The sequence below is a fragment of the Equus asinus genome, chromosome 23 (genome assembly GCF_041296235.1).
Source record: "Equus asinus isolate D_3611 breed Donkey chromosome 23, EquAss-T2T_v2, whole genome shotgun sequence".
Classification (NCBI taxonomy): domain Eukaryota; kingdom Metazoa; phylum Chordata; class Mammalia; order Perissodactyla; family Equidae; genus Equus; species Equus asinus.
In genome coordinates this window covers 15,977,990-16,005,540 of record NC_091812.1, presented here as the reverse complement: position 1 = coordinate 16,005,540, position 27,551 = coordinate 15,977,990, and the positions used below count along the sequence as shown (strand labels likewise).

Sequence of the window (27,551 nt, the reverse complement as noted above, 5' to 3'; positions counted from 1 at the left end):
GCAGAGCTATGGGTATCTTCTGCAGTCTGTCGTTAGCTCACCTAGCTGTGCTGCTTTTGCCCCAGGGCCTTCCCGCCTTGCGATTGCCAGTTGGGCCCTCTCCACTAGTGCTGTGCAGAGGCTTTCGCTGAGGCTGCCGTAAGAACCTGGAGATCCCCCCGGGCTACATAGCTGTTTCACCGGAGCTCTACTCTGCCCCACTTCACTCTCACGGGATCTCTGGGAGCCCCTTGCCTCGTCTGGGACACGGCCATAGTCCGTGGGCCTGGCAGTGGCTTGTAAGCTGCTGCCTTGTGGGGAATTCTGCTCTAGGGAGCTTCCTGGTGTTCTGAATGCTGGGCGGGGCCAATGGCGAGCAGAGGCCCTCCCTGCTGGGGGAGTGCGGGACCCTGGAGCGACCCCCCAGGCCACAGAGCCGGGTGTTGGAGCTCCACCCAGGCCCCAAGCGCATCCACGGGAAGTCTGGGCACCCCCTGCACCGACCCGTGTGCAGGAGACCATGAGCCCAGCAGCAGCTTGCGGCCTGGAGCCACCCCAGGGGATCCTCCCACTGGGAGCTTCCGTTTGTCCTGGATTCTGGGCATGGCCTCCCTGCTAATGGTGAGCAGAGGCTTTCCCTGCTGGGAAGATGTGGGACCCCGGAGCCTTCCCCCGCGCCGCAGAGCCAGGCGCTGGAGCTCCAGCCGTGTCCCCAAGCACGTCTACGGGAAGTCCGAGTGCCCCCTGCACTGAGCCGTGCGCCGGAGACCGTGAGCTCAGTGGCAGCTTGCGGTCTGGTGCCATGCCAGGCCCACCAGGAGCTTCTCTTTGTTCTGGCTTCTGGGCAGGGCCTCCCTGCTAATGGCGAGGGGAGGCCTTTCCTGCTGGTGGGTGCGGGACCCTGGGGATCCCCCCTGGGCTTAGGAGTGATCGCGGGGGGCTTGGGTAGGGGTGTTGTCACCTGTTTCCACCGTCGCTCCGCTGGTGAGTGCACACTCCTGCCCTTGGTGTGTGGCGATGGCAGATTCAAGGAGGTGAAGCCACAGATGCAGGATCACAGCACAGACGAACACATGGGGTGACATGCTTTTACACTATCTTTGGAAAATACATAATGCCTCAGTGGGCCAGGTAGCTGGCTCCCCCAGGGCACATCCTCTCCCAACTCCACAGTCACTGCCGTCACGTGAGTAGCTTGAAATGACCATGGTGGGAATATGACCCCTTGGGAATGAGCTTGCCCCACCCAACCCCAGAGAGCCGGTTGTTAACTACAGTCCAGCACACCACTGCTGCTCTGGGAGGACCCTTGGTTTGAAGCCGGATGGGAAGAAAGCAGCATTTCTTGAGCCCTGACAGGCTCTACACGTCCTGGAACCTCAGAACAACTTTACAGGGTGCGATTGTCCCTTCTCTTACAGAGAGGAATCCCAGATGCGGTAAGGTTGGGTAACTGGGCAGGATTTCGACCGGGTCTCCTTGCCCTCTGCCCTTCTGCCTCACAGAGCCTAGAGCCCTCAGGAGGATGAAGTAGGCTGCTCTTCACTGACTGGAGGAAGCTCAGGGGACATGTGAGGGAGGGAAAGCCAGCCAAAGAAGAGGAGCAAAGGCCTGGCCTGGGGCAGTGGCCGGGTTCCTAGGAAGGACTGGATCTCCACGCCCCACTGAGCTGTTTGGGTGCTATGAGATGCAGGCAGCGAAACCCCAGGCATTTCTCATTGTCAGGAGACGTATTGATGTATTTAAAAGAACAAGCATTCTGGGGCCAGCCCGTGGCCTCGTGGTTAAATTTCATGCACGGCCCTTTGGCAGCCCAGGTTCAGTTCCTGGCTGCGGACCTCTACCCCTTGTTGGAGGCCATGTTGTGGCAGTGACCCACATACAAAACAGAGGAAGACAGACACAGATGTTAGCTCAGGGCGAATCTTCCTCAACAAAATATAAACAAATAAGTAAAAGCACAAGCAGTCTGTGCGAGCGATGGGGAGTGGGGAAGACCCTGAAGGGAGCCAGAGCGAGGAAAGGCTGGGGCCAGGAGCCCCCTCATCTTGGGCGTGCCATGGTTAGGCCAGACCAGTGGATGTGAGGGGGAGAGGGGAGAGGCAGGGCAGGGAGGGGCTCCCATCCTGTGGGCTGCCCGGGGCGGGGGAGGGAGAGCGTTGGCATTCTACAGGAATGGTGGTTCCTTCCTTTATGATGGCACAGTGCCACTGACAGGCCCTCAGCCCCAAGCCAGACCTGCCAGCTGCTTCACATATATTTATTTTCTTTAATCCTTAAAACCCGCAAAGGAATAGGTCCTATTATTCCTGTTTGATGAGGAAATGAGGCTCAGGGGGAAGGAATAACCTTCCAGCTGCAGAATTAAGACGAGCCGGATGCACGCACTCTGGACCATCCCTACACTATGTGCCCAAGATGCTGCAGTCACTTAAGCAATGCCACCAACGCCAGAGAGCACAGAAGCAGATGATAGCGCATCTTTCTCAGCATTGGTCGGTTCACAGTTTCCCATTTTTTCTTCCTTTTTGTTCCCTATAGTTGAAAGATTCCCTCTTCCCATTTTGTTGGTTTTAAGAGGGATAAGAAGACAGAAAAGTGAGAAGCGGAGGGCTCGTGGCATTGAGTGGGAGCCGGTTCGAGATGCGTGGCCGAGGGCGCTTGGAGAGGAGAGGGCAGCGAGGCTGGGAGGGGGCAGGCAGGAAGGCCACTGCCTGGCAGTGTTGGTGCCAGCTGCAGGCCTCTGCCACCCACGGGGGCTTCTCACCATGTGGCATGTGGCAGATCTGCCGGCTATCTACTGGGGTCCCAGGGGTGGAGTCACCTCGCCCTCTGGATAAATATCCCAAAGTTATGTATCAGAGGGAGGACCATGTAATCAAGACTTTGAAAACTGGCCTCAGTCTATGGTGTGCTGAGAATCAGCTGGGGTGCTTGTCTCCTGGCCCCCACCCTTTGAAACTCCCAGGCAGCAGTTTGGAAGTCAGGCCCAGAATCTGTGTTTTTAAAACACACCAAGCAGTTCTGATGCCAGTGGACCCTGGGACGGGCTTAGCAAAACACGGACTTAGAGGGTGAAGGGACCGGACCTGAAGCTTTTCCTTAAGAAAACGGCTTTTTTGTCGTTTGAGTTTAATGTCACCAGCAGTAGCTATCTTGTTCTGGATGTAGACATGGTAGGTATGTTTATGGAGCCATCTGTGGAAAGAAAGATAACGCACACAGCAGTTACATGGGTAATTGCAGATAATTATTATGTTGTGAATGTACAGTTAAACTTGATCAAGATTAACTTATAAAAACTCTTATTAAAAGTTCCCTGTTATTTGCCATTTATCACTACCGTGAATTTTTTAGGGGAGTTTGTTCATTTAACCACTTGATAAAGATGTTTTGAGCTCTTGCTATGTGGCTGGCACGGTGCAAGAAGGTGGGGGCAGCTGCGGGCCACAGCCAGGGCTGACCTCTGTCCTCCAGGGGCTTCCAGTCTGGTCAGAGAGACAGACACAGTAACCCAGACAACCACGTGCATTGTGATTTTGTGCATTGTGATAAGTTTATTCTTATGAGTTAAGGTATTTGTTAAATTCATTACTAAATGTGATTTTTATAAATATGTATGTATTTACATATAAACAAATACAAAACAAAAAAGGAAAAATTTTTGTCAGGCTCTGTTGTGATTTTGAGTTTCAAAATGATTAACTCACAGATTATGAACTTCCCAGGTGCTCTCTGATTGGGCTAGGAAGATGTATTCTATAAATTCTGTACAAAGTTGGCTTGTAGGTCCTTTTTAAATCGGTGAATTGTCTTCGCCTTTAAATTTGTTTGATTAAGATGTTTTAAAGATCAATTGATATTTTTCCCCCCATCACATCTCTGCTTCCTCCCCTCATTTGTGAACATTAGCACATTAGGAAAATGGTACCCAAGGACAAATGTACAAATGTACCTGAAGGCCGAATTCTCATCCAGTGATGAGAGGCGAGATTCTGACTCCTGGCTTGGCAGTCTCAGCATGTGCTCATGCTGATTTCTTGCCTGAGATCTGAGCGCACCAACAGTCTGTGCGAGACAGGTTGATGGAAGGCCGGCTGCATCAATCACCTCTGCTTCCTGGTTGCAGCGTTGCAGGCGGTGAGCTGTTTGACTTCTTGGCTGAAAAGGAATCTTTGACTGAAGAGGAAGCAACCGAATTTCTCAAGCAAATTCTTAACGGTGTTTACTACCTGCACTCCCTCCAGATTGCCCACTTTGATCTGAAGGTATGTCACTGAGCATGAGCCAGAGAGAGGCTTATGCCAACACGGCCCTGATTGTTTGTTTGCTAAGAAGACTTGAGGCGTCTGAAAGAGATACTTTTTTCTTCTATGGGCTTAACAAACAGTTATCAATATAAATCAGCAAGTATATCATGCATGCCTACTGCAGGAACTCCTAACCTTTTTGTGGGATGGAGGCTGAGATTAATGATTATATTCTAGAATCCTTGGGCAAGAATTAAGGAGCTTTCTCAGTCAGGTCCTTAAACAAGGGGGCTGCTGTTGGTTATGGGGTATTTTCAGCCTGGAGTGGCCACCGGTTATGCAGTTTCCATCCCTCTGTGGCTGAGGGCACATAAGATGGAAGATGCCTTGATCTCTAGTTTCCTCTTGATACGAAGGCTTACGAGCGGGACTGTCATTGGCAATTGCCAAACTCTGAGACTGGCTAATTGGAGTCTTTGCCAAGCTAGAAGCAAGGCATTATGGGAGCTAAAATGGCATGTCGTACTCCCAGCTGTCACAGAGGTTGTGGTCTCTTTGGGAAGGGAAGACATGTACATGAGCAACAGGAAGTGACAGTGTAAGACTCAAGCTCCATCCACGGTAGTGAGGACAGTGTCCCAAAGCAGCCAGGTGAGTGATTTTGATCACTGGAGCTGGGACAAGACATCAGAGGAGGGAGGAATTTCTCCTTCCTTGTTGTAGCAGAGCTGTCCAGACCCCATCCAGATCCCCCAGCACTCACTAACTCACCGCAGGGATTGCTGCTGCGAACGCCATGGCTCTCTGCCTGCACCTGGTTTCTGGCGCTGGGAGCTGGAAACGCCAAAGGGCGAATGCCACAGAAGCAGCTCTGAGCTGCAGGGGACAGGGAGATGGTGGGTAAACACCCCAGCTCCCTTGCGCTCCGGTGGGAAACTCTGAGTCACCCCCGCCTTGATAAGACACCTTGTATGGGCTTCCTTATTTCCCTTTCCCTGTTTCTCCAGCACGCGTTCCCTGGAGCGCCTCCCACATAAGCCGCTTGTACCCAAGTCGCTGTCTCAGGTCTGCTTCTGGGAGAACCTAAACCAGGACATTTATTTTTCCTGGTGTTCTCTTTCAACTACCCTGTTATCCCTATTTTTTGGTTGTTTTTTCAGGGAAGAGGGAAAACTATTCTGCCACCTTGTCTTTAGCGTAACATATGATAGCTTTTTAAGATTATTATTGTGGCAAAATAAACATAAAGTAAAAGTTACCATTTTAACCCTTTTTAAGTATACAGTTCGGTGGCATTAAGTACATTCACACTGTTGTGCAACTGTCACCACCATCCCTTTCTAGAACTTAGTGATCTTCCCAAACTGAAACTCTGTACCTCTTAACCACTGACTCCCCATTCCCCGCCCCAGTCCCTGGCTACCGCATTCTGCTTTCTGTGTCTATGAATTTGCCTGTTCTAGGTACTTCATACAAGTGCAATCATACAGTATCTGTCCTTGTTTGTCTGGCGTGTTTCAGTTAGCATCGTGTCTTGAGGGTTCACCATGTTGTAGCACGTGTCAGAATTTACTTCCTTTCTAAGGCTGAGTAATGTTTCATTCTAGGTGGACACCACATTTTGTTGATCCATTCATCTGCTGATGTACATTAGGTTGTTTCCACCTTTGCTTATTTTGAATAAGGCTACTATGAGCATTGCTGTACTGTTTCTCTTTTTTAAAGCCTGAAAACATAATGCTTTTGGATAGAAATGTCCCTAAACCTCGGATCAAGATCATCGACTTTGGGTTGGCCCATAAAATTGACTTTGGAAATGAATTCAAAAACATATTTGGAACCCCAGAGTTTGTTGGTAAGTTTCTTTACTCATGTGTTTACTTATTTCTCATAAACATGATGCTGGCAAAATTCCCCGGCTGTGACATCATTTCCCTGGTACCTGTTTCTGGTTTATACAAGAAGATAGAATCTATCAGTTCGCTTCCTTCTGAAACTAACTGTGCGTTCATTTCCTCTCAGCTCCTGAGATAGTCAACTATGAACCTCTCGGTCTCGAGGCAGATATGTGGTAAGGAGCACCCCCCCGATGTAGTCATCTTTCTGATTTATTGTTTTATTTTACTGTTCTTCTGACCTTTGTTTTTTATTTCGTTTTTGTTTTGTGTTTAGGAGTATTGGGGTAATAACCTATATTCTGTAAGTACCAGAATCCAAACGCACGTTCTTTTCCTCTGTCTGTGAGACCGTATGTTGTATTAACCATTCTGTGTATCACGTTGATCTCTTCAGCTTATCTATGCTTTTTAATGTAAACATATTCATTTTCCACCCCCAGAACACATTTAGTTTATACTATTAAACATTTTCTCCTAATTTGAAATGAGTCATCAGAAACTGCCGCATAGTCACTGAAAGAAACCGTGGCTGTCCATCCCTGCTGAGGGAAGGGGAGAGGATTTTTTTAACTACTAGATGCCGTTCCAAATTAACTTCTTAAATGCATCCTTTGCATTAAGCTGAAGCTTTTGTTCATGACAATTACATGCCCTATAAAGTGTAATTGAATTCTGAAGTCATTGCCCAGGCACCAGATTATCATCTTATCCTCACTCCCCTTGTCAGATGTTAGAGGAATGAAATGACAACACGACAGGTAATTATTCGTGTTCTGTGCTCCACTTTATTAACAGCCTAAGTGGGGCCTCCCCATTCCTTGGAGACACTAAGCAAGAAACGTTAGCAAACGTATCTGCCGTCAACTATGAATTTGAGGAAGAATACTTCAGTAATACCAGTGCCCTAGCCAAGGACTTCATAAGAAGACTCCTCGTCAAGGATCCAAAGTGAGTGTCCGTTATTCCTGAAAGGGCTCAGCCCTGGCCTCGGCGGACGAGGGCTAGTACCTGTCCTGTGCTCATGGCTGTGCTCATGACACCCTGGTTGTTTCTGCCTGGCAGAGGGAAGCGTGCCACGTGAAACACTTCAGAAAATGCAGGCCGGGCCCTGTGTACCTGCTCAGTCAGTCCCTGCGGGCACAGTGAAATGGTCGCACAGAGACTGACCTTGTTTTGGGCTTCCTTCCATGGGGCGGGCCCCAGTCTGCATTCTCAGGCATCTGCTTGGCAGGCCTGGCCGCAAGCGGACAGCCTTCGTGTTTGCTTCTCTGGTCACAGCATTTTTTTTCTTTCCCCTCCCCCACAAAGGAAGAGAATGACGATTCAAGATAGTCTGCAGCACCCCTGGATCAAGGTAAGTGGCCCGTTGTGGTGGGTTTGGGTGTTACAGGGCATCCTGGCTCATTTGTCCTAGGGCACTACCAGTTACCATGGGTCCTAACCACAGGTCGCACCTGGAGTGTTGTGTTTGCTGCTATGCCGTATTTTAAGACCACTGGAGATGAGCGTATCCTAATGATAGCAGAGGTGGAGAGGAGTAAGCTATCAGAACGCAGGATTATAAACACAGAGCTGAAGGTTAAGTCCACTCAACAGCCAATTTTGGTTTGACCTGTGGGATGTTGGCCCAGACAATATTTTTAAAAATTTTTTAATTAATTCCTAGCATTAGATATCATATCAAATCTGGATTTCCAGCTTCTCTTGAAAAATGTGAAGATCCACCAACACTGAGCACTCATCCCACGAGGTCACCAGCAGCTCGCACAGCTGCCTTTGTGCCCGGGCCTGTGGCCACCCGCTAACATGTTACACCTAGATGTTACCTACCTGATGCCTGTCAGCATCTGGGTTCCAGAACTGAAGTTGCTTCAGCTGGAGCAGAAAGGACTAAGGGTGGGGAATATGGCAGTTACAGAATAAAATCATGGAAGCTATAAGCAGATTGCGATGCAGTAACTTGCATTACAGAAGTAGGTTTGGGGCAGCTGGAGAACTGTTTGTCTGCGCGAGCTCCCAGCAGTTCCTGGGCCCCCCAGAACGCAGTGGGGTCTCCGTCTCTCAGCAGTGGAGCTAAATGGCTTCTGAAAAAGATGCAGTAGAAGGGATTCCAATGCTGTAGGGTAGGCCGTATTTGTTGACCTCTGGGGTCCCTACTTGATGACCTTGAGTTCAGATGCCTCAACATGGGTGGCCTCACCGTGAATCTGGCCATTCCCAAACTCACTTGTGGAAAGTTGTAATTCAGCTTGATCCAAGCTCAACTTTTGCACTTTTCCCCAAGATCCCGTCTTTGTGGATTGTATCACACCCTTAGCCACAGAAGTTAGCCTCCCGAGACCAGGTTCCTGGGTGTTGCATATTATTCCAACTTGTGTGGTTGTTTAGGGAGGTGAATGTGTGAGCATCCTGAAGAATGAGAGGTTTCGCAAAGTTGTTGGGTACCACAGTTCCACAATCTGAGAGCTCTAAATTTCTTTCTTGGACTTTCCTTGTAGCCTAAAGATACCCAACAAGCACTTAGTAGAAAAGCCTCGGCCGTAAACATGGAGAAATTCAAGAAGTTCGCAGCCCGGAAAAAATGGAAAGTAAGATTGTTTGCTAAGGAGAGAGTCGCTAACTCTGTTTCCTCTGTCAGGCTCCCCGTGTCAGGGCTCATCTCTTCTGATACTGTTGGTACAAAAGTGCATCCTTTTTTTTTTTGTTTAATTTACTCTGTAGTCTTCTGCCCTATTACCTTATTTTCAAAGATAAGCAAAAATAGTATCAGTCCTCTTTAACTTGTATCTTCGCATGTAATTTTGCATTTTTTAAAATCAAAACCATTCCCAAGGCAAATTTTTAAATCAGCACGGAAAATTCTAGTGGAGTCTTTTTCTAAATTCAGCAAGCCCCACTTTAAATAAATGTCTTCTTTGTGGTAAGCAGCATGGTATTATGTTCCTACCGGAACTCGTGTGGATGGTTGTCTGAATCCAGCCTTGGTCTGGGGGGGGGGGGGGGGGCGGGGGGTGAGCATTTGCAGTGTGGTCTCTTGCACTTTTTCGGTGTGGACGGCCTCTGTGGGGGATGTGGCTCTAAAGGGCATTCCAGCCATCCCCGAACAAATCAAAACTCAGGGTTAGGCAGGTGACAGGATGGCTTCCCGAGCACAGAGTCACGTCCAGTCCAGAGGAAGCAGGGCCCTGCCGTGTCTACCCTGCAGTGGATGGGAAATGCGCCGTGTTCTTGCACACATGGAGTTGGGGGCGGCACGATAGGGATGAGGGGGACCGCAGCACTGGGTTACTTAAGGTTTAACTGTCAGTCTCAGGGAAGCCCTTAGAAGAAGGCTTTAAATGTAGAGTGAACCACCTCACACACAGACACACACACGCGTTCTTTACCTGTATGTCTACTTTGAGAGTAAGTGGAGGGGTGTTTGTCCTGTAGTCTGAGGAGTCCCCACCGGGTCATTCCCAGCCACTGTATGGGGTTTGATAGTCACGTTATCCACCATTGCCAGCTTGTCTGGGCACCCAGGACACAGGGCAAGGTGCCTGCGTACGGCTTCTCTGCAGGGGCACGCGTGGGGCTGTTAGGTCAGATCCCGTTCCTGGAGCAGAGAACGAGATGCTGAGAGAAGGGAGGCAGGGGGTGCGGTCCTGCAATTTAATGATGAACTGCAGGAGGCTGCTCTCTGTCCTGTTGTCTTGATTCACGAGACCGTGAGAAGCATTCTTTAAGCAAATGCACTTGTGGCGTCACCCGCCCCTGCGTGCTGCCAGCCGTGAGCGCCGTCGCAGAGACTGTGAGGTGCACGGACTTGAGTATTGTTACCTCAGATCTCTCTCCTCCTCCCCCTGCCCTTTTCTCCTCTCTTTTTTTTAAAGCAATCCGTTCGCTTGATATCACTGTGCCAAAGATTGTCCAGGTCGTTCTTGTCCAGAAGTAACATGAGTGTTGCCAGAAGTGACGATACCCTGGTAAGCATGCCTGTGTGCCCTGGTGAGGCTCCTGCTCAGCACTGTGTATTTAGAAGCTTAAGTTGTTCAATTGCTTCAACAACTGAGAAAGCCTGAAGTCAGGGGAAGTGCAGTGGGGCTTGGGGTGGAGTTCATGGTAGACCAGAAGGCTAAACCCACTTACCCACCTGCTGTGTTGGCTTTGTATGGACTGCCCAAGATCCTTGGGAACCACTCCATGATTTCTCTCCCCTAATCCAAACTGAAACCTAATGTCAAGGTAACCCTTCAGGTCTGACTGGCCCATCTGAATTCACGAGACTCTCCCCTGAGTCAGGCAGCAGGGCTTTGTAACCCTGGAGGCAAGAGCTCCAGAAAAGGTGGGAGCGGTGGTCTGTGGGCCCCAGCCTGCTCCATGGCTGCAGCTGAAGGTCAGCTTCCTGAGTGGAGGCTGGGCTCCGGCACGGGGTCGCCCATCAGACACCCGCCCTGCCCTGTCTTTCCTCCCCAAAGCCAGTGGTTTCACTGAGGCTCCAGGCCCAGCCTTGTAGAGTCAAAAGAGGAGATGTTAAAAAGAGGAAAGAAGTGTGAGAGAAGCAAGTCAGGAGGAGAAGGGAGCAGAAGGGGGGGAGGCTGGGTTTGGGAACTGTTTGAAGGTGGCAGTGGGATCAGGGACAAGGTAAAAACAGTTAATCTAAGTAAAGTAATGGGAGTGATTAAATATTATAAATTAAAATCATCCCGAATCATCAGATGGAGAAAATAGATGGGTCACAATGGAAAGTTTAGGGTAGGAGAGGGCCCAGGGTTGTGTGGGAGCTCCGGGTAGGAAGACCCCTCGCAGACCTCAGGTTTTCTCCCACCCCAGCATCCTGCTGGTCGTGACCACACTTTATTGCATTTCTCCTGTCGCTTTCAAGAAAATGTCTCTTATTCATCAACTTGGATTGTGATACAAAAGCAAAACCAGTGCCGTTCTTAAACGTGTCCTCTATACAGATATCCTTAAAGCCCTCACGAAGTGTGCTTGGACTCGGGTCTTAGAGAAGAGAGAGCAGAGTTCAGAGAGCGGCTTCCTCCATTCCGCCCACAGGCGGAGACCAAGCCTCTGGAGATATACTTTTCCAGATGCGAAATTTTAGTGGCCTCTATAAGTGCAGAAATTTTGTTTGGGATTTTCTAGCTTATTCCTTGGTTTTAATGTACCATATTTTGCGAATTTCTTATTATGAGAAAACTTTGACAAAGTAGCAAAGATTTAACAAACTTGTTCAACATTCTCTGGTTATTTTCCCTTTGTAATTAGAAATGTATCTGTTTTCTTTTTTCTGGCCTTTATTTTTATATTTCTTCCCTTTAAGGGCCAATTACTTTTTAATAATTGTGACCAACTTTCAGTGAGTTTTGCCACGTTATTCTGTACCTAGAGAAGGAAGATTTTCCAGTGATCAGAAAATGACAATTCTGTAATTGGGAAAATTACAAATTAAGAGTATCTTATTCAAAGGTATCATTTCCTTGGTTTTATGGTTTTTAGAATCTGAATTATACTCACCCATCATTTCTGGGCCTACATGTTGAAAGATTCCTAAGATAAACACAAAGGGTAGTTTGTCATCAATCATTGTTCTAAATCTGAATCTTGAAAGCTGTTCGCTCTCTGGGTTATGATGCAGGTGACATGAGGCACAGGTAAATAGTAGATGGTGCTAGTTTCCAACACGGCAGGGGCAAAACTAACCTCCTGCTTCCCTTCATCACCACGTGGATTTTGGCATTAAATGGCTTGCTTTGCTCTGAATGCTCCTTTTAACAAATGAGCCTGAATTTCTCTTATGTTGATGAGAGGATGGTGGCTGGCAAGCTCACTCTTTTTCCCTCTTCGCTGTGTCTCTCGAGGATGAGGAAGACTCCTTTGTGATGAAAGCCATCATCCACGCCATCAACGACGACAACGTCCCAGGCCTGCAGCACCTCCTGGGCTCATTGTCCAACTACGATGTTAACCAACCCAACAAGGTCAGATGCTGTCCTGCCAGGGGGAGTGGAGGGGTTGGTCAGAGAGACCGTGTACCTCCAAGTTTAAAGTGGAAAGACCCCATCTGCTTCTTCCTTCTCCCTTCCTGTTGCAAACTCCATACTGTGGAAAAAGTCACTTCTGTTTAAAGCGTGGATTGAGTCAGAAATAAGGCCTTATTTCATTGAGGGCCTTTCTGCATGCACCGATTGCTCCTTTACCTGTGAAATTCTGAGTGTGCTTATCCTGCAAATGGAAATGTCGCCTTTGATTGTGAATCCAGAGCGGAAGGGCGGCTGTGGTCTTCTGACCACCCCGTTCCTGTCCCGCAGCAGTAGGTGTGTGCTGCTGAGACGGGAAGGTGTGGGGCAGCAGTGACGGCTGGGCTTTTTCTTTCCTACCAAACCTGAAAAATAGTATTTTTTTCTCTCCTTTTCCAGCATGGGACACCTCCGTTACTTATTGCTGCTGGCTGTGGGAATATTCAAATACTACAGTTGCTCATTAAAAGAGGCTCAAGAATTGATGTCCAGGATAAGGTCATAATTCTGTTTTATTGCAAATGAATTAATGTTTTAAGTATTTCCAGATGTCTCCTAATCATAGAAGTAACAGAGAAAAATAACATGTATGCCCTCCTTCATTTCTGAGTTTCCTATAAAGGAAGATGAACTGCTCACGCAGCCTGGTCCAGTCCAACACAGGTCATGGACAAGGAGGCGAACGTGTCTCCTTCTCGGCTCTGGTTGCTCGACGTCAGCGTTTCTTTGTGAAACACCCCGATTTGCTCCTTGCTGATGACACTTACTCCACAGTGTTATTAGATGTCACATTTGGAAAAGCTTTTATTATCTAATTAGCCTCATCAGAAATGTATTTGCTGGCAGGTTTACAGGGCAACAGAGTAAGGAGGACACAGTCATTTCGGTGGCTCCGCCCTCAGCGTCCACAGCACTTCCACAGAGCTGGGGGCGACTGGCTCTGGCCCTTGACAGTAGAGCGAATTCCAACCAGAGGCCAGAGGAGAGTTTTCAGAAAAGAAAAACAACTTTTTGTTTTGAAGTAATTCTAGACTTATCAAAAAAATCTGCAAAGATAGTACGGAGAGGTCCCTAGCCCCTTCACACAGCTTCCCGCAACGTTAAGGTCTCCCTGGCCTCAGCCCCTTTGTCCCAACTGAAAAGAGAAATGGGAGTTTTCTTGCTCTTGAAAGTTGCTCCTTTGGAGCCTGCAGCCTCGTGGGAAGGGAAGTGAGTGAGTGTGAGCCATTGAGCCCTCAGATCCCTCGGCGCCCTGGGAATGTGACTCCATGTTGGTTTTCTACAGGGCGGATCCAATGCCATCTACTGGGCCTCGCGGCATGGCCACGTGGACACCTTGAAATTTCTCATTGAGAACAAATGCCCGTTAGATGTTAAAGACAAGGTAAGGCCACTTCTCTTCTTGGGGACAGGAAGGAGTAATGAAAGGATGCATTTGAGCTCTGGCGTGCTGTGTGCACCAGGACCCGAAGAACAAGGGTTCAGGACCAAAATCTTCCTGCAGAGAGTTTAATTTAGAAGTTTCTTTTTGCTGGTGGCTTGGTCTAGTATTAAAATTTGCCTTTTGCTGAAATCTGCCAGGTAGTCGCCATAACATGCAAGCAGTGAATTCCTTTCTCCATGACATCAAAACTCAGAGCTCTACTAGAAAGACAACCAGAGAGAGATCTGAGTCCTGATCCTCTTATTGACTCAACATATGCTTCTAAGCACAACTCTTGACCATTGTCTTCATCTTTGAAGTGGCTGACAATGCCGACGCTAGAAAGATTAATGAGACAACTGAAAGTAAGGCTTTTTGGGCAAAGATGTTATAAAAATTATTGATTTAGCAAGATACCTTACTTTCATATATACGTGTTTCATGCAGTCTACACAACAGTCCTGTGAGCTGTCAATGCTGGAAGCTGCACCTAGGATTCCTACTTTTCATCCATTCTGTAGTCTACTGTACTACAACCCTTCTCTGCTTCTCATGCTTGTAGACTAATTTGTCATGTTCAGTCAGGGCTGCCACATACAGTTGTATGGATTGTGCACTGCACCATATCTAAGAATGACATTCGCAACAAAGACACATATGTATTATGGCAGTTTTCTATCAGTTGGCAATAAAGTATCTTGTTTATTTTTTTAAATCAGTTTATTCTGATGACTTTTTGGCAGATATAAGTAAAATGCCTTAAGGAAGTTGCAGCTATTACTAATTCACAGCAAGTTATTGTATGGGCTGAGAGTGATGGTTTTAAGTATCTCTGAGAACATAAGAAACAAGATTCTACACGTAGACAGTGAAATCAGAAACTTGTTAATAAATAACTGCTATGTGATGCACTTCGTATTAAGAGGGAATTTTGTGTTTTTAAAAAAAATCACAGTGAAAAGCATCATTTTGTAAAGAAGATTGAGAGCAGCCGTCACAGAGAAAGGAAAGCATTCTTCTCGTTTGGGGAGCTTTATGACAAACAGCATGGGCCAGCGGTGTGGGTTTAACACTAGCTGTATGATGGTCACTCGCCCCCAGGTGCCTGACCCATCACCAAAGGGCCTCTGGCCCCGGGGGGCGGGCACCCCAAAGGGGAGGACGTGGAGCCAGGCGTGCCTGGCCTCTGGTCCTGGGCGCGCTGACCCTCTGGCTGTTTCTTTTGCAGTCTGGAGAGACGGCCCTTCACGTGGCAGCTCGCTATGGCCACGCCGACGTGGTTCAGTTACTGTGCAGCTTCGGCTCTAACCCCGATTTCCAGGACAAGGTGGGTCCTGGTAGCCGATGTGCTCCCCTCCTTCTGCTCTGCACGGACGTGCAGGCAGCCAAGTGATACAGCCTGGTCCTTTGGAGTTTTATCCAAGTTTCTGCTTAGATTGCGGTGGGCAGGGACTCAAACAGAAGCACTCTCTAACATTCATTCATTCACTCAGTCCTCTGGACAACCCTACGAGGTGAGTCACGGTTACTGTCATTCTGCTGATGAGGAAACTGAGGCAGAGAAAGGTTCAGTAACTTGTCCAAGCTCACACAGCTCGTAAGTGGTGGAGCCGGGGGCAGACCCACACAGTCTGGTTCCAGAGTCCATGTTCGTGACCGCTGCACTCTAACGGCCTCTCGCAGACAGATGTGTGCGTCTGATGGTGTCGCTCACGGAGCACTAGGCCTTCCAGTCCCACAGGCCTTGTGGCCGGCCCATTCCTCGACCTGGTAAAGCGTGGTTGTCTCGGTTGCTCCCTGGCCACGGCAACAGTACGTTATGTGGCTCATCTTACGTCATGTGCGTGGCGGAAGCGTGAGGCCTCAAGGTTGTCGAAGGGATTCTTGTGCAGGGCCATGCTCTCCTGCTGTCTGCAGTCTCAGGTGAGGCAAACGAAGGCCCTTTACAGATGGTGCTGTCAGCCGCCCAGGCGGGGGCTCTCCTTCAGAAGAGCTGAGCCCGTGGCCCCGCGGGCCCCCTAAAGTCGGTTGTCAGTAAAGTGCTGAGAAAGCCAAATTCGTCCAACTCAAGGCGTTGAGGAAAGCGAACTAGTGCAGGAGAGACCTCAGACCCGTGTCCGTTTTTGCCCCAATAGCCATGAGCTCTTTCTGCCACCTTGACTTTGCTGCCGAATTCAGCTGGAGCCTCACCGGGCCTCTGCTTTCTTTCAAATTATCACCTTCTCCTGTCTGCGCTTGTGTCCCTGCCCAGGAGGAAGAAAGCCCCCTGCACTGTGCGGCCTGGCATGGCTACCACTCTGTGGCCAGAGCCCTTTGCGAGGCCGGCTGCAATGTGAACGTTAAGAACCGAGAAGGAGAGACGCCCCTCCTGACGGCCTCCGCCAGGGGCTACCACGACATCGTGGAGTGTCTGGCCGAGCACGGAGCCGACCTGAATGCCTCTGACAAGGTGCTGTGGTGAATGGGTCACACTCGCCGAGCACTGACCTGGGGGCTGGAGGGACCATAAGACTCCTCAGTCATTCCCTAAAAACCAAACTGGAATGCAGCAAAGATCCTGTGAACTTTTCTAGATTCTGTAAGAATTAATATTCGTTTGTGGCACGTAACAGAATTTAGGAATTGGCTGGATGACTCTGGTCTCTTTTATTTTTAGCCTTTTTATCTTTGGAGCAGGTGCAGTGTTGGTCACGAGGCCAAGGCCGTCCTCGTTTAGGACGAAAACTGGCAAGGCACCCTTAATTTGTAGATAAACAAAGAAATAGGTGGTTTATTTACTTCCACACCTGCTATTTTGTAGAAAGACAATAAACCACTCTTATTTGTCTGGCAGTCTCGATTCTAGAACAGGTATTCCTTTTTTAATTAAGCAAATTCAGCATAATCTGTTTTTATTGTGAACTTGTACTTAAAATGAGGCTGGGATGTTGCTATACACAGTTAGATTTGACACCAGTTAATTTAGTAACTGCCAGTTGTGGAGTATTTTCTTGGTACAGAAAAGTGGCTCCCAGCTGGGGGCGCCCTTGCCCCTGGGGGACATTTGGTAATAGCTGGAGACATTTTTTGGTCCGCGTGCCAAGAGTGGGCGTTACTACTGGCATCTCGTGGATGAAGACCAGTGGGGCTGCTTGCATACTGCACACTGCGGCTGGGACGACAGGCCCGAAATGGCAGTCGTGCTGAGGCTGAGAAACCCCAGAGCAGAGAAATTGTAGAAATGTCTCCAAACTCTCCTGGAACGCAGCACCTCTGTTCACCAGGGATAGAATGTTCTAGAATGGCTGGAAGGCACGCCCAGGCTGGTCTTCAGTGGGTGCAGAGGTTCAGCGTACGTATGTACCTCTCATAGAGGTGACAGCCCTTGAGCAAATGGCTTCACCTCACTTTCTCAGTTTCTTCTGGTGTAGATTAAAATAATGGGCTTTCTACTTAGGAAGTTGATAAAGATTGCTAAGCGAATGTTTTTAAAAGTGTTTTTCAAATACTTGATAAAACAGGTCATTGGAGTACCAACAATTACTTCAATCCTATAAATTCAGAGACAAAAAGAAAGAGTAGTCTTTCTATCTGATTGTCCTGGCCACACCTAGAATAATCAAGCTGGTGGCCAGCTTAGCCTCTAATTATTCAGAGTGGGATGTAGGAAGCCTCTCCCACACCCCCCAGGAGTAAAGTTGGTGGTTTTTAATCCTCCTTCAGGCTTTGCAATAGTGATTGCGTTGCCAATTAAACCTGGCCCGATGGCGGCTAGAAAGGCGAGTGGCCAGGCCCGTGTGCCTGAGCGCAGGTGTTCATGGCCCCTGTGTGTGTTGCAGGATGGACACATTGCTCTTCATCTTGCTGTAAGACGATGTCAAACGGAGGTCATCCAGACACTCATCAGCCAGGGATGTTCTGTGGATTTCCAAGACAGGCATGGCAACACCCCCCTCCACGTGGCCTGCAAAGATGGCAACGTGCCTATTGTGGTGGCCCTCTGTGAGGCAGACTGCAATCTGGACATCGCAAACAAGGTACAGCCGGAGAGGGGACCCCTGCAGGGTCCGGCAGCGTCTGTCCGTCAACCCACTTCTGGGTTTTAGCCAAGGTTCTCTTTGCATCGCTTCATTGTTCCAAGTCGGTACTGCTCATATGGACCTGTTCTTTTTTATAGGGTACTCCGTTTTAAGTCATATTTTACATAATACTTTTGAATAATTTCCTAGAATAACAGATAATTAACCAGCACTCCTGCCTAGCCTGGCTCACCGCTTCTGGCCATCCAGAGAGAGAAAAAGAGGGTATCCGGGTCCTCCTGGAAGGAGTCAGAGAATGTGGTACAGTTGGGGCATCTCTCTGAGCACCAGGCCTTCAGGAGAACACCTAACAGGCTGTGATGTCACTGGGATTCCTGGGACCAGATTTCTCTCCTTAGCTTCCCACATGAGAGTTTTATGGCCAAAAGTTCATAACATCTTTTTTAGCTAAATAAATTTGGTGAGACAAGGGGATGCTATAATTTGGTGAATAATAAAGAAATGAAAAGAAATAATTACATGCTCCTAGGTTGATTAAAAAAAAAAAATCCCATTATGTTGACTTCTAGAACACCTTCCCTTCCCCCTGAATAATCTGGATTTTCATTACCATATAAGGTTAGCTAGTCATGTGGTTTCAGCCCTGTAGCTGCATAAAAGGCAAACACTGTTCTGTTATGATTGTGTTTAAAACAAAGTCCAAGTAGAATTAACTCTTAATTGCGGGAAATGTGTGTTTATAAGTGGCAGACATGATGACAGCAGAATTTTGTTAGGATTTGTTTAAGATAAAAGAATTAATATCTGAAGCAGCTGAAAAATTCTACTTCTAAAAAAATTATTCTTCTTACATATTATGTGATTAATTCTAATGGAAATTGAAATGGGTAATTTTCACGTTCTGGAAATATGAAAAGGCAGTACCCTAGGTCTTAGCCGTTAGCTGCTGCTTGCTTTCTTAGTTTATCCCATTCTAATCTTGCCAAGTGAATTACGTAAGTGGCTTAAGGGGAGAGCCAAATGTGATATTAAGCAGCATCAAGACCTTGGCTTTCCTTCCAGGAGTCTAAGTGAATACAAAGCGGCTTCAAGGAACATCGTGGTCCTCATTTGAATACCTTCAGACTTGCCATTGTGCGCACAGCTGGCCTACTGTGTGCACAGCATCTGGGATTAGCTGTCTCCTGCGTCTCGTGCTGCTTTGCACTGAGCTAAAGAAGGGAACAGGTGTTCACCTCACGCCTAAATGCAAAGGGTGCACTTGTTAAATGTGCTCTTTAAAATAGCCACAAGATAATCCTTGATCTCGTGTTTAAAAACAACTGGCTTATTAATGGGAAAGCTCTTCCTCCGGTACTGCGGATGGCCATGGGAGTTCACATGTGCCGACACAGATTGGGTTTTGACCACCTGAGGCCCCGCAGCACACATGCAGGCATCCAGTGGAGGAGTCTGTCAGTGAGTTAAGCTCAGCTGACACGAAACGCATTAGTGCCACAATTTCAGCCTATTGCATCAGCAGCCAAGTTGAGGCCAGTGTTGAGAGTCCCCCGGAGCAGCGGGCCCCCAGCTCGCCTCCAGTGCACAGAGCTCAGCACACCGCACCCTCGCAGGCTGCACGCCTTCTTCAGGGGGCTCAGTGTCAGTTTTGTTGTTCTGTTCCTTTCTCTGTTATTTTTATTTTAGGAAAGATAATGAGGGATTTAGAGGAGCTTAAAAGATGTGAAGAAAAATAAGAGGAAGACATCATTTCCCCAGAAAGCACAGCTTTATGGACCCACCCTAGTAACTGGCTGTCAGCGTGGATGTGGCACAGTGACAGCCCACGTCCCACAGGCAGACTGTCACTCTTTTCCCGTGGTGTGTCCTGCCTCTTCCTTACCTGGATTAAGTTCCCCCAGAGATAAATATGTCCATTCAGATCCTACCCGTCATCATTATGTGACAGAACTTGTCACTCTCCTTGACACTCATTGCAGTGAAACAGACATTTCTCTGTCTTCATTCTTCTCACAGGAAAATCAGGAGAGTGGCTATTTAACCCTCCTGATGTGTTAGAGAATGCACGGGAGGGGAGGAAATAGAGGGCGCAGACACATGGCCTTAACCCTTTGTGTACAGACATACTCAGAGATGCATACACATGCACACACATATCCGGGAACCTGAGAGAGAATTCCGTGGCCGTCTGCGTTTCCTGATGCCCTTCTCTGATGGGACTGTGCCATGCATGGGGAGAGGGGAGCTCGTGGATAGCAGAGTCAATGGTTCTTGCCCTCAGGCTGCTTCTAGATGGACACACAGACATCCCAATATATAAAACCATCTCATGCTGTGGTCACTGCATAGCAGAGGCATGGGTCCTAATGAAACACAGACACTTGGACATTAGAGAAACCCGGGAAGGCGATCATTTACAGTGGTACCTGTGGATTCTGACAGATAAAGAAGAGGGGAAAGCCTGTCTCAGACGAGGGAGGTGGACGTGTGTGTTTGGGGGCTGTTGACTGTCTGTAGCTGGCACGTGGGCAGGTGTTTAGGGAGGGAGAGACTAGGGGCAAGAGAGGAAATAGCCCTGGAGAGGAACGTTGGGTCCAGATGGTACAAGGCCTTCAATCTAATGCTCAGGAGTTTGGGGTTTGTTCTATCAAAAATGGGGGCTTCCACTGCACTGTGGCCCAGTGGTTAAAGTTCCACGCACTCCGCATTGGTGGCCTAGGTTCATGGGTTCGGATCCCAGGCACAGACTTCCTCCACTCACTAGCCATGCTGTGGTGGCATCCCACACGCAAAACGGAGGAAGACTGGCACAGGTGTTAGCTCAGGGCTGGTCTTCTTCAAGCAAAAAAAGAGGAGGATTGGCGATGGATGTTAGCTCAGGGCAAATCTTCCTCAGCAAAAAAAAGGAGGGGAGGGGCCCTTCAAAAGTGTAAACTTCCTAGTCCCCTTTCTTCAGCACTCTGCTCCTCATGGTCCTCTTCCCTCCTATGAAACTATACATCCTAAGCTAAGGTTATCTTCCTTACACATGGACCCAAACATTTCATCCAGATCTTCCAGAACTTCTCTTTTCCTTCTCACTGTAACTGGACAATATTTGAAAGCTTAATATCTACTTTCCAAATCACTCTAGAAGATAAGAGTAAACAAAACATAAACATGGACACACATTGCAGCATTATTCATAATAGCAAAGAATTGGAACCACCTTAAGTATCCATCCTCAGCAGGCTGACTGAATGAATTATGGCACATCCGTATGTTGAATATCATCCAGGTATCTGAAAGAAGGTGATGGATTTAGTTACAGACATGGAAAGGTATTTGTGCTCTATTGTTGGGTGAATGAAGCAATTGACAGAACAGAACGTGGAGTATGATCATTTCTTGCTTTTCAAATTATTTATCTCCTTTTATGGACTCATAGATAAAAGCTTGGAGCACAGGCACCAGAGGGTTAAGTAGGGCTAGTTCTGAGCAGGGGAACTTGTCGGGAGGGGTGGAGGATGGGAGGAGAACTTCCATTCTCTACCAGATATCTGTCTATGTAGTTTGGATGTTCTAAATGAGCATGTGTTAACTTCATAACAAAAACCTGTATTTGCAAATAGACAGCATAAAGCAAAGATGCCCAGACTTTCTCAGTTCACAGTGTCCATGGTGTCTCAGTAATTTTTTTTACAGTTTCCCTAGGGCAAAAGAAATACCTAACAGTTTTGTTTATTAAGTAGCTTGGCCCAAACAACTTAGTATTTATGTCCTCACAACTTAGTAGCTATTGGAATAGACGATCCACATAAATCAAAAGAAAACTAATATTTTTATTTCATTCTTACATAACCACAATTGCATACTAATGAGATGTGTGCTTGTTGGGCACCTCACAGCTCCTCAAATTTTGGACTCAGATTAGACACCACCCCGCTTATTTCCCATTCACACTGATTTTCTGAAGATCCTTCTTTTTACGGCAACCACCAGACCCTGGCTGGGTGGATATGCTGCCGCTGGAGGAAGGCAGTGCAGTCTGCCGTAAGACAGAACTGCCTGGAGCTAGTGGTTCACCTGGCGTCTGAACCCGCTGGTTCCGTCAGAAGTTCAGAATATTCCCCAGCACGCCGTGCCTTCCCTGCCTGCCCGAAGTGCCTGGCACAGTTTGGGAACCACAGGCATGAAAAATGGTGGGCATGGCCTTGGAATTTCACCTCGTTAGAGCGACTTCCATGGCTGTCCCTCCGTTCCCCTTCCCTTGCTGTGTCTGAATTTGAACTGTCGGGCAGATCTTTCTGGAAGCTTGGGCCTGGGGCCCTGACTCAAGTCTCCTTTCCACCAGTGCAGCAGGAGACCTGATTTAGTTATCTTACGATGGCCTCCCACTCTTTCATCCTTTGAAGTTTTATTGTGAAGTTACTCTTTTAACTGAAAAATACTTGAAAACACTCTGCTTGGCTTGCCTCCATCAGGAGACAGCAGGTTTCCCGAGAAGGGAGACCGCACCTCGCGTTTCCCTCTGGCAGATCCTAGACCCCTCACACAGTGCTTAGACGCCACAGATGTCATCCTCGCAGCAATCGCGAAGGACCCTCTCGGGTCTTTTTGTCTCTTCCAGTATGGACGAACGCCTCTGCACCTGGCCGCCAACAACGGGATTCTGGACGTGGTCCGCTACCTGTGTCTGACGGGCGCCAACGTGGAGGCGCTGACCTCGGTGAGCAACCTGCTGGCGGGAGAAAGCCACTAAGACGCCTCCGGCCTCAAGGCCGGAGGGACGGGGTTGCCTGGCCACTGCGCGAAGCCGGCCGGCTGCGCGGCGCTTGGGCATCTGCACTGCGGCCCCGCACACGCAGCCGCACCCCGGGCCACCTCTCGGGAGTGCGCCGTCCCCATCTCACTCGGCCACGCTGCCAGGAAGACCTGTGGTTTCCCGCTGGCTTTTGATGCACGCTGTCTGTGCCTGGCTTAGGGCACGCGCATGTCTTCCGCCCCTGAATGCTGCCCTCGGCAGCGGGGCGCGGGGGCACGGGGCGGGTGGGACGGTGGCCGCCAGCGCTGGGCCAAGAGCTGCTGTCTCGTTTAAAACGTCTGGCCGAGTTCTTAGGCATGCAGTGTATCTTTAAGTGAGATTTCTTCAGTTCCCCTCGCTTCCCACTCCCCGCTGCAGACCTGGTACCTCCCTGTAGGAGCGGTCCTCTGAGTCACATTTCACGAGCTACCACGCAGGGAGGACACGTCAGCTGTGCAGATGAGGTAGCCGTTTTACTGCGGTGGTGACTGGTTTCGGGCCCACGGGGTTGAGTCTCCGCGCTCTCCGGGGACGTTGCTGCAACTCACTAGGGCTTTGCTGACATAAAGCGCTTCTCTGAGGACATTCATTGGAGTTTTAAAATACGGCGGCAAACTTTAGGCAAATCGGGACCCTGAGGCTGGTGGGAGAGCCTCGTTTCTTGGAGAGTCAGAGGGGTCGGCAATCTGCGGTCCGAGGGCCAGACCCAGCCTGCTGCCTGATTGTGTCAGCAGTTTTATCTGGATGTAGCCATGCCCATGTTTACGTATTGTCTCTGGCGGCTTTCATGCTGCAAGGGCACAGCTGAGCACTTGCAACACAGCCCCAAATATCTACTGTCTGCTCCTTTGCAGAAAGTGTTTGCTGACGCCTGGTCTAGGACACGGCCTCCGACTGCACTGATGTCACCTTGATGGCCTTCTCGCCCCACGAGTAGTGGGTCCCTTCTCTGCAGTGTCCCGAGTGGGGCATTTTGGCAGGCCCAGTGATTACCAGTTCTCATGGGACTGTCCCCTTCTTAGGGCACCTCCTCGCCCATCACAGACCCACACTCGGCCATGCGTGGACCTCTAGGCCTGATCAGTTATTACCAAAACCTGCCCAACCCTGTCTTGGTACACAGTTTAGTTACTCTACAATAGAGCATTTGTATGCATTTTTATGAGAAAAAGTATTTTTTTGTCACAGATACTGCCTTGAAAAAAATTAACTGTTGAGGATGGCTTTGAAGATGCCAACAACTGGCTTCTGCCAAACCTGGCAGTCAGGTTGGAGCCCCTGAAATGTGTGTCCTCTGGCCTCAGCGGGGTCCTTGGGGCCACCCCAGGACTGTGAGCCCCCGTCATCTCCCTTTGTCCTTCCCCACGACAGCCATTTTCTTGCTTCCTGCCGTTGCTCCCCCTTGGCAGGCCCTGGGTGTGCCTCCTTGCTCTCCCCCTTCCCAGCTCATTGCAGACGCTCCTCCTCTGTAGTAACTGCCCCTCCCTGGTACCTGCGAGTCCACCTCACGGAGCCTCACTCGTTTCTTCACTCGTTCATTCTTTCTACAGATACTGAGCGCAGGCTGTGCACCAGGCACTGCTCAGGCCAGGGAATACGAGGGGCCAAGACAGGTGGCGCCGCTCCCTCAGCAAACTCCTAGGCTGACAGGAGAGAGGGGGAACCATCAGTCAGGGCAGTAAACACAGTCACAGAGAGAGAGTTCGGCGCCAGGCCCTGAATGGGGCGTGGCAGTGCCCATTGTGAAGGCCGAGCAGGCGGCCTCGGGCCCTGGTGGGGTGCAGGGACAGCGGACTGCGGTGGGTGGCAGGCTGGCCCAGGAGGAGCAGCGGGTGGCCTGGGCCTGGCCGCCCGAGGGCGCGAGGACGCTGCGGTCTCGGGGCTGCCCCCTGCGCTCTGGGCCGAGGCCACATCCAGTAGAAAGGTGGCGCATGCTGCGTGTGTCATTCTGAGTTTTCTAGAAGCCACATCCAAAACTGAAAAAAACTGAGGATATTAATTTCAGTAATAGATTTTATTTAGCACAAAATATGTAAAATTTTCTCATTTCAACCTGTGATCAGTATTGTACAATTATTGTGACACTTCCCATTCTTTGTGCTAAGTCTTTGAAATCCCCTGTGTTTTACACCCACAACATGTCACCTCGGCCACACCTCGAGTGCTGAGTAGCCACGAGGCGAGGCGCTGCCCCTCGCTGGGCACTGCGCCAGCCTCTGCCTTTCCCCCTGAGCTGGCACCTGGGCCCGAGCCTGGCGCTTCTTCCAGGCCTCCCGGAGCCCTGGGCCCTGCAGCACTCCAGCTGAGGCCCTCCCAGACCTTCCCAGCCAAGACAACTTGCCAGCCATGGGCGTCCATCTCCCCTTGCCCTTGCCTGCGGCCTGGCCACCTCACCTCCACAGCCCGTCCTCCACTCCACATGCCTCTCAGCAGAGTCCCAGGCTCTTCCTGGTAGCTCTCTCCTTCAAAACTGTTTTATTATAAAGTAAAACAGATTTTTTTCAAAAAGCACAGGAACAGAAGTAAAGCTTGGTGAATTATTTCAAGACAAACACCTTTGTAGCCCCACTGAGGTCAAGAACTAGAACTTTCCAGGCTGCCCTGGAAGCCACTAGGCCGGTTCCAGGTAGCCCTCTCCCTGCAGTGTGACCCTGCTCTGACGTTGGCAGTGGCCACTTCCTTGCCTTTCTCTACTGTCTTCCTCCCTGGACTTGACCCTTTGTCGGCACTCTCTGCCTGCCTCCTCCCATCCTCCCGCTCTGCCACCTCCTCGGGCTCCAGGTCTTCTTGCCCTGCTCCTGCGTGCCTGCCCGCTGCCCTCCTGCCATCCGCTCCCTGCTGCTCTCTCCAGCCTCCGGGGCTGCAGCTGCTCCTGGACTCAGGCCCATGTCCGGGTCCCCGGTCCCTGCTTGCCCCCGAACACCACCCTGGGACACAGCCTGGTGGACACCACCTTTGGGAGGCCCCAGCCTGCACACATGGTGTCCTCCTCCTCCAGGTCTGCTCTTCTCTCTCGCTGTCTGACCTTTGCACAGGGCTTCAGCCTGGGTCTGGCTGCCCAGTCCAGAAACGGGGAAGCTCCCCTCCCCTGCATCACACTGGTGTCCACGTTTTAGATTCTTCTTGAACTCCCAGTGCTCCATCCGCCTGCCTCCACCTGGCTAAGGACCTCACTGGGTGCATCCCCAGGACCAGCTCAGCCTCAGAACGGGTCCCTTGACTGTAGCCTCGTGGCCTCCTGGCAGTTCCACCCCAGCACCACATTTATTGTTCTGGAGGAGCCCACCTACAGTGCACTCCGATTTCAGATCATTCTGGAGCTCTGTGGCCTGCAGGATGTGACTGCATGACCTGGCCCTGCCCACTGCCAGCCTCACCCTTTACTGTGCGCTCCCTTAGCTACACCCAACCCAGCAGGGCTATTAGCAGGTCCTGGGTGCCCCTCGCTCATTGGCCCTCATCATCTGGCACGTGCTGTGCTCTCCCTTGGGAACCTCCTCAGTTCCCACCCCTTCCATCCCTGCACACACTCCCTGTGCACGTGTGCACATGTACACACCCCTCTGCCTTCACAGTGAGAGACTTGTAATGCCTAAGAGCAGGCACCAGGCACACAGCAGCAGGTGACATTAGTGGCAGGAAGATTCTGGGACGCTAACTCCTCATCTTTCCTTACTCAACTGGAGCCCCAGGAAGTCCCCCCCTCCCAGCCCCCTTCAGCAGGTACGATTTGCCCACTTCCTTGCTCTGTTGGAATCGACTGCTGATTTTCTCACAAGGCTGTGAGCTCTTGGCCATGATCTCCTTTAATTTGTCATAGTCTCCTCACTGGTCCACAGTCTTTTCCTCACACAGCAGCCTGTAGGACCCTGTTCAAACAAAAGTCAGATCATGTCCCTCCTCTGCTCAGACCCTCCATCAGGGTAAAAGTCCTTAGGGTGGGGGCTCCCCTAAAGATCTGGCCTTCTCATTACCTCGCTGACCCCATCTCTTGCTTCCCCTGCACCAGTTACATGAGCTTCTGTGATACTTTTCAAACATGAGAGTCATCCTGCTGCCTCAGGGCCTTTGCACTTGCCGTTCTTTGCAGAACTTCCTCTAGGTATGCAATGGCTTACTCTCTCACTTTCTTCAGGTTTTGGCTCAGATATCACCTCCTCAGGCCTTCCCGGACCGCTGTTTGTAACAAGGAGGGCAGTAAGTGTCAGCATTGCTCATGGGCCAGGCGCAGTGACTGAGCAAGGCCACAATGGAAAGGCCCAGTTGCTGCTACTTCTCTCTTGGACAGAAAGCCAGGGAGTTTGGGGAGATTCTCAGCTCTTTATTGAAAGCCCCTGCTGCTTGCTTTTTCTGTGCCCAGCACTTGGCTGGCTCCTTCCATTTGGTTTTCTGTACTCTGCTCAAGAACCTGTGTGGTGAGGGGCTTGTCTCCCATCTTGCAGATGAAGAAACCCGGGCTGCGGAGGCCAAGTGACTACCTGTAGAACTGGTGCGGGGCAGAGTCAGACTTAACCTGGGTCCCTGAACCCCAAACTTCAGGCTTGCCACCACTCGGGCAGGCGCTTCCTTTGGAAGCCTGAAGAGTGTCCTTTAGAGCAACATGTCTGCAAATTGTAGAGTGCGGCGCCAATGTAAGGACTGTTGACGGTGGTTCTCCTGTCCCTCAAGAGGCCTTGTGGCGGTGAGCAGCCTCTGCCAGTGTGCCTCCTCTGCCTGTGCGACGTGCAGGTCGGGATCTCCGAGGGAAGGAACTGAGACGGCCAGACATGCCAGAGACAGAAAGTGTTGGTGGAGGTTGCAGGTCCATCCAGCGAGGACAGTGCTTCCCCTCTTTGCTGCATAACAGTGTCTCCCAGGAGTGCTCAGAAGCCCGAGGCCCAGGCGGCACCCCAGCCTTGTGAGGGTGGCGTGTCCAGGAGGGAGCTAGGCAGCAGCAGCTCTGAGAGGCCCCGGGGTTCCAGTGTGCGGTGGCTTGAGAACTGCGCCACTGAGGCCGTTCCTACCACATCAGGAGGGGATCTGGCAGTTGGGCAGGAACCGCTGACGCGATCCCTGATTCCCCCTAGCTGAGCTTGGACAAGCCCCTGAGGCCGTGGTTCTCAGCGGGGGCGAGTTCGCCCCCCGGGAACACTTGGCAGTGTCTGGGGACTCTCTGGGTTGTCACAGCTGGGGGAGTGCTACTGCATCTAGTGGCAGA

At 50.0% G+C, this 27,551-nt stretch overlaps 1 protein-coding gene across 5 annotated transcripts in view; it reads left to right on the top strand.

The window, feature by feature from the left end:
• The window catches only part of DAPK1 (death associated protein kinase 1), a 171,151-nt gene that overhangs the window by 113,019 nt on the left and 30,581 nt on the right, over positions 1-27,551 (top strand). For all 5 annotated transcript variants that reach the window (XM_014826971.3, XM_044757003.2, XM_014826972.3 and 2 more), the window contains exons 4-18: positions 4,109-4,247; positions 5,955-6,084; positions 6,252-6,300; positions 6,402-6,428; positions 6,923-7,075; positions 7,436-7,481; positions 8,626-8,715; positions 10,000-10,092; positions 11,971-12,090; positions 12,529-12,627; positions 13,415-13,513; positions 14,781-14,879; positions 15,804-16,001; positions 17,371-17,568; positions 22,181-22,279. In XM_014826971.3, coding sequence (XP_014682457.1) covers positions 4,109-4,247; positions 5,955-6,084; positions 6,252-6,300; positions 6,402-6,428; positions 6,923-7,075; positions 7,436-7,481; positions 8,626-8,715; positions 10,000-10,092; positions 11,971-12,090; positions 12,529-12,627; positions 13,415-13,513; positions 14,781-14,879; positions 15,804-16,001; positions 17,371-17,568; positions 22,181-22,279 — 1,639 coding nt within the window. The remainder of the gene's footprint in view (positions 1-4,108; positions 4,248-5,954; positions 6,085-6,251; positions 6,301-6,401; positions 6,429-6,922; positions 7,076-7,435; positions 7,482-8,625; positions 8,716-9,999; positions 10,093-11,970; positions 12,091-12,528; positions 12,628-13,414; positions 13,514-14,780; positions 14,880-15,803; positions 16,002-17,370; positions 17,569-22,180; positions 22,280-27,551) is intronic.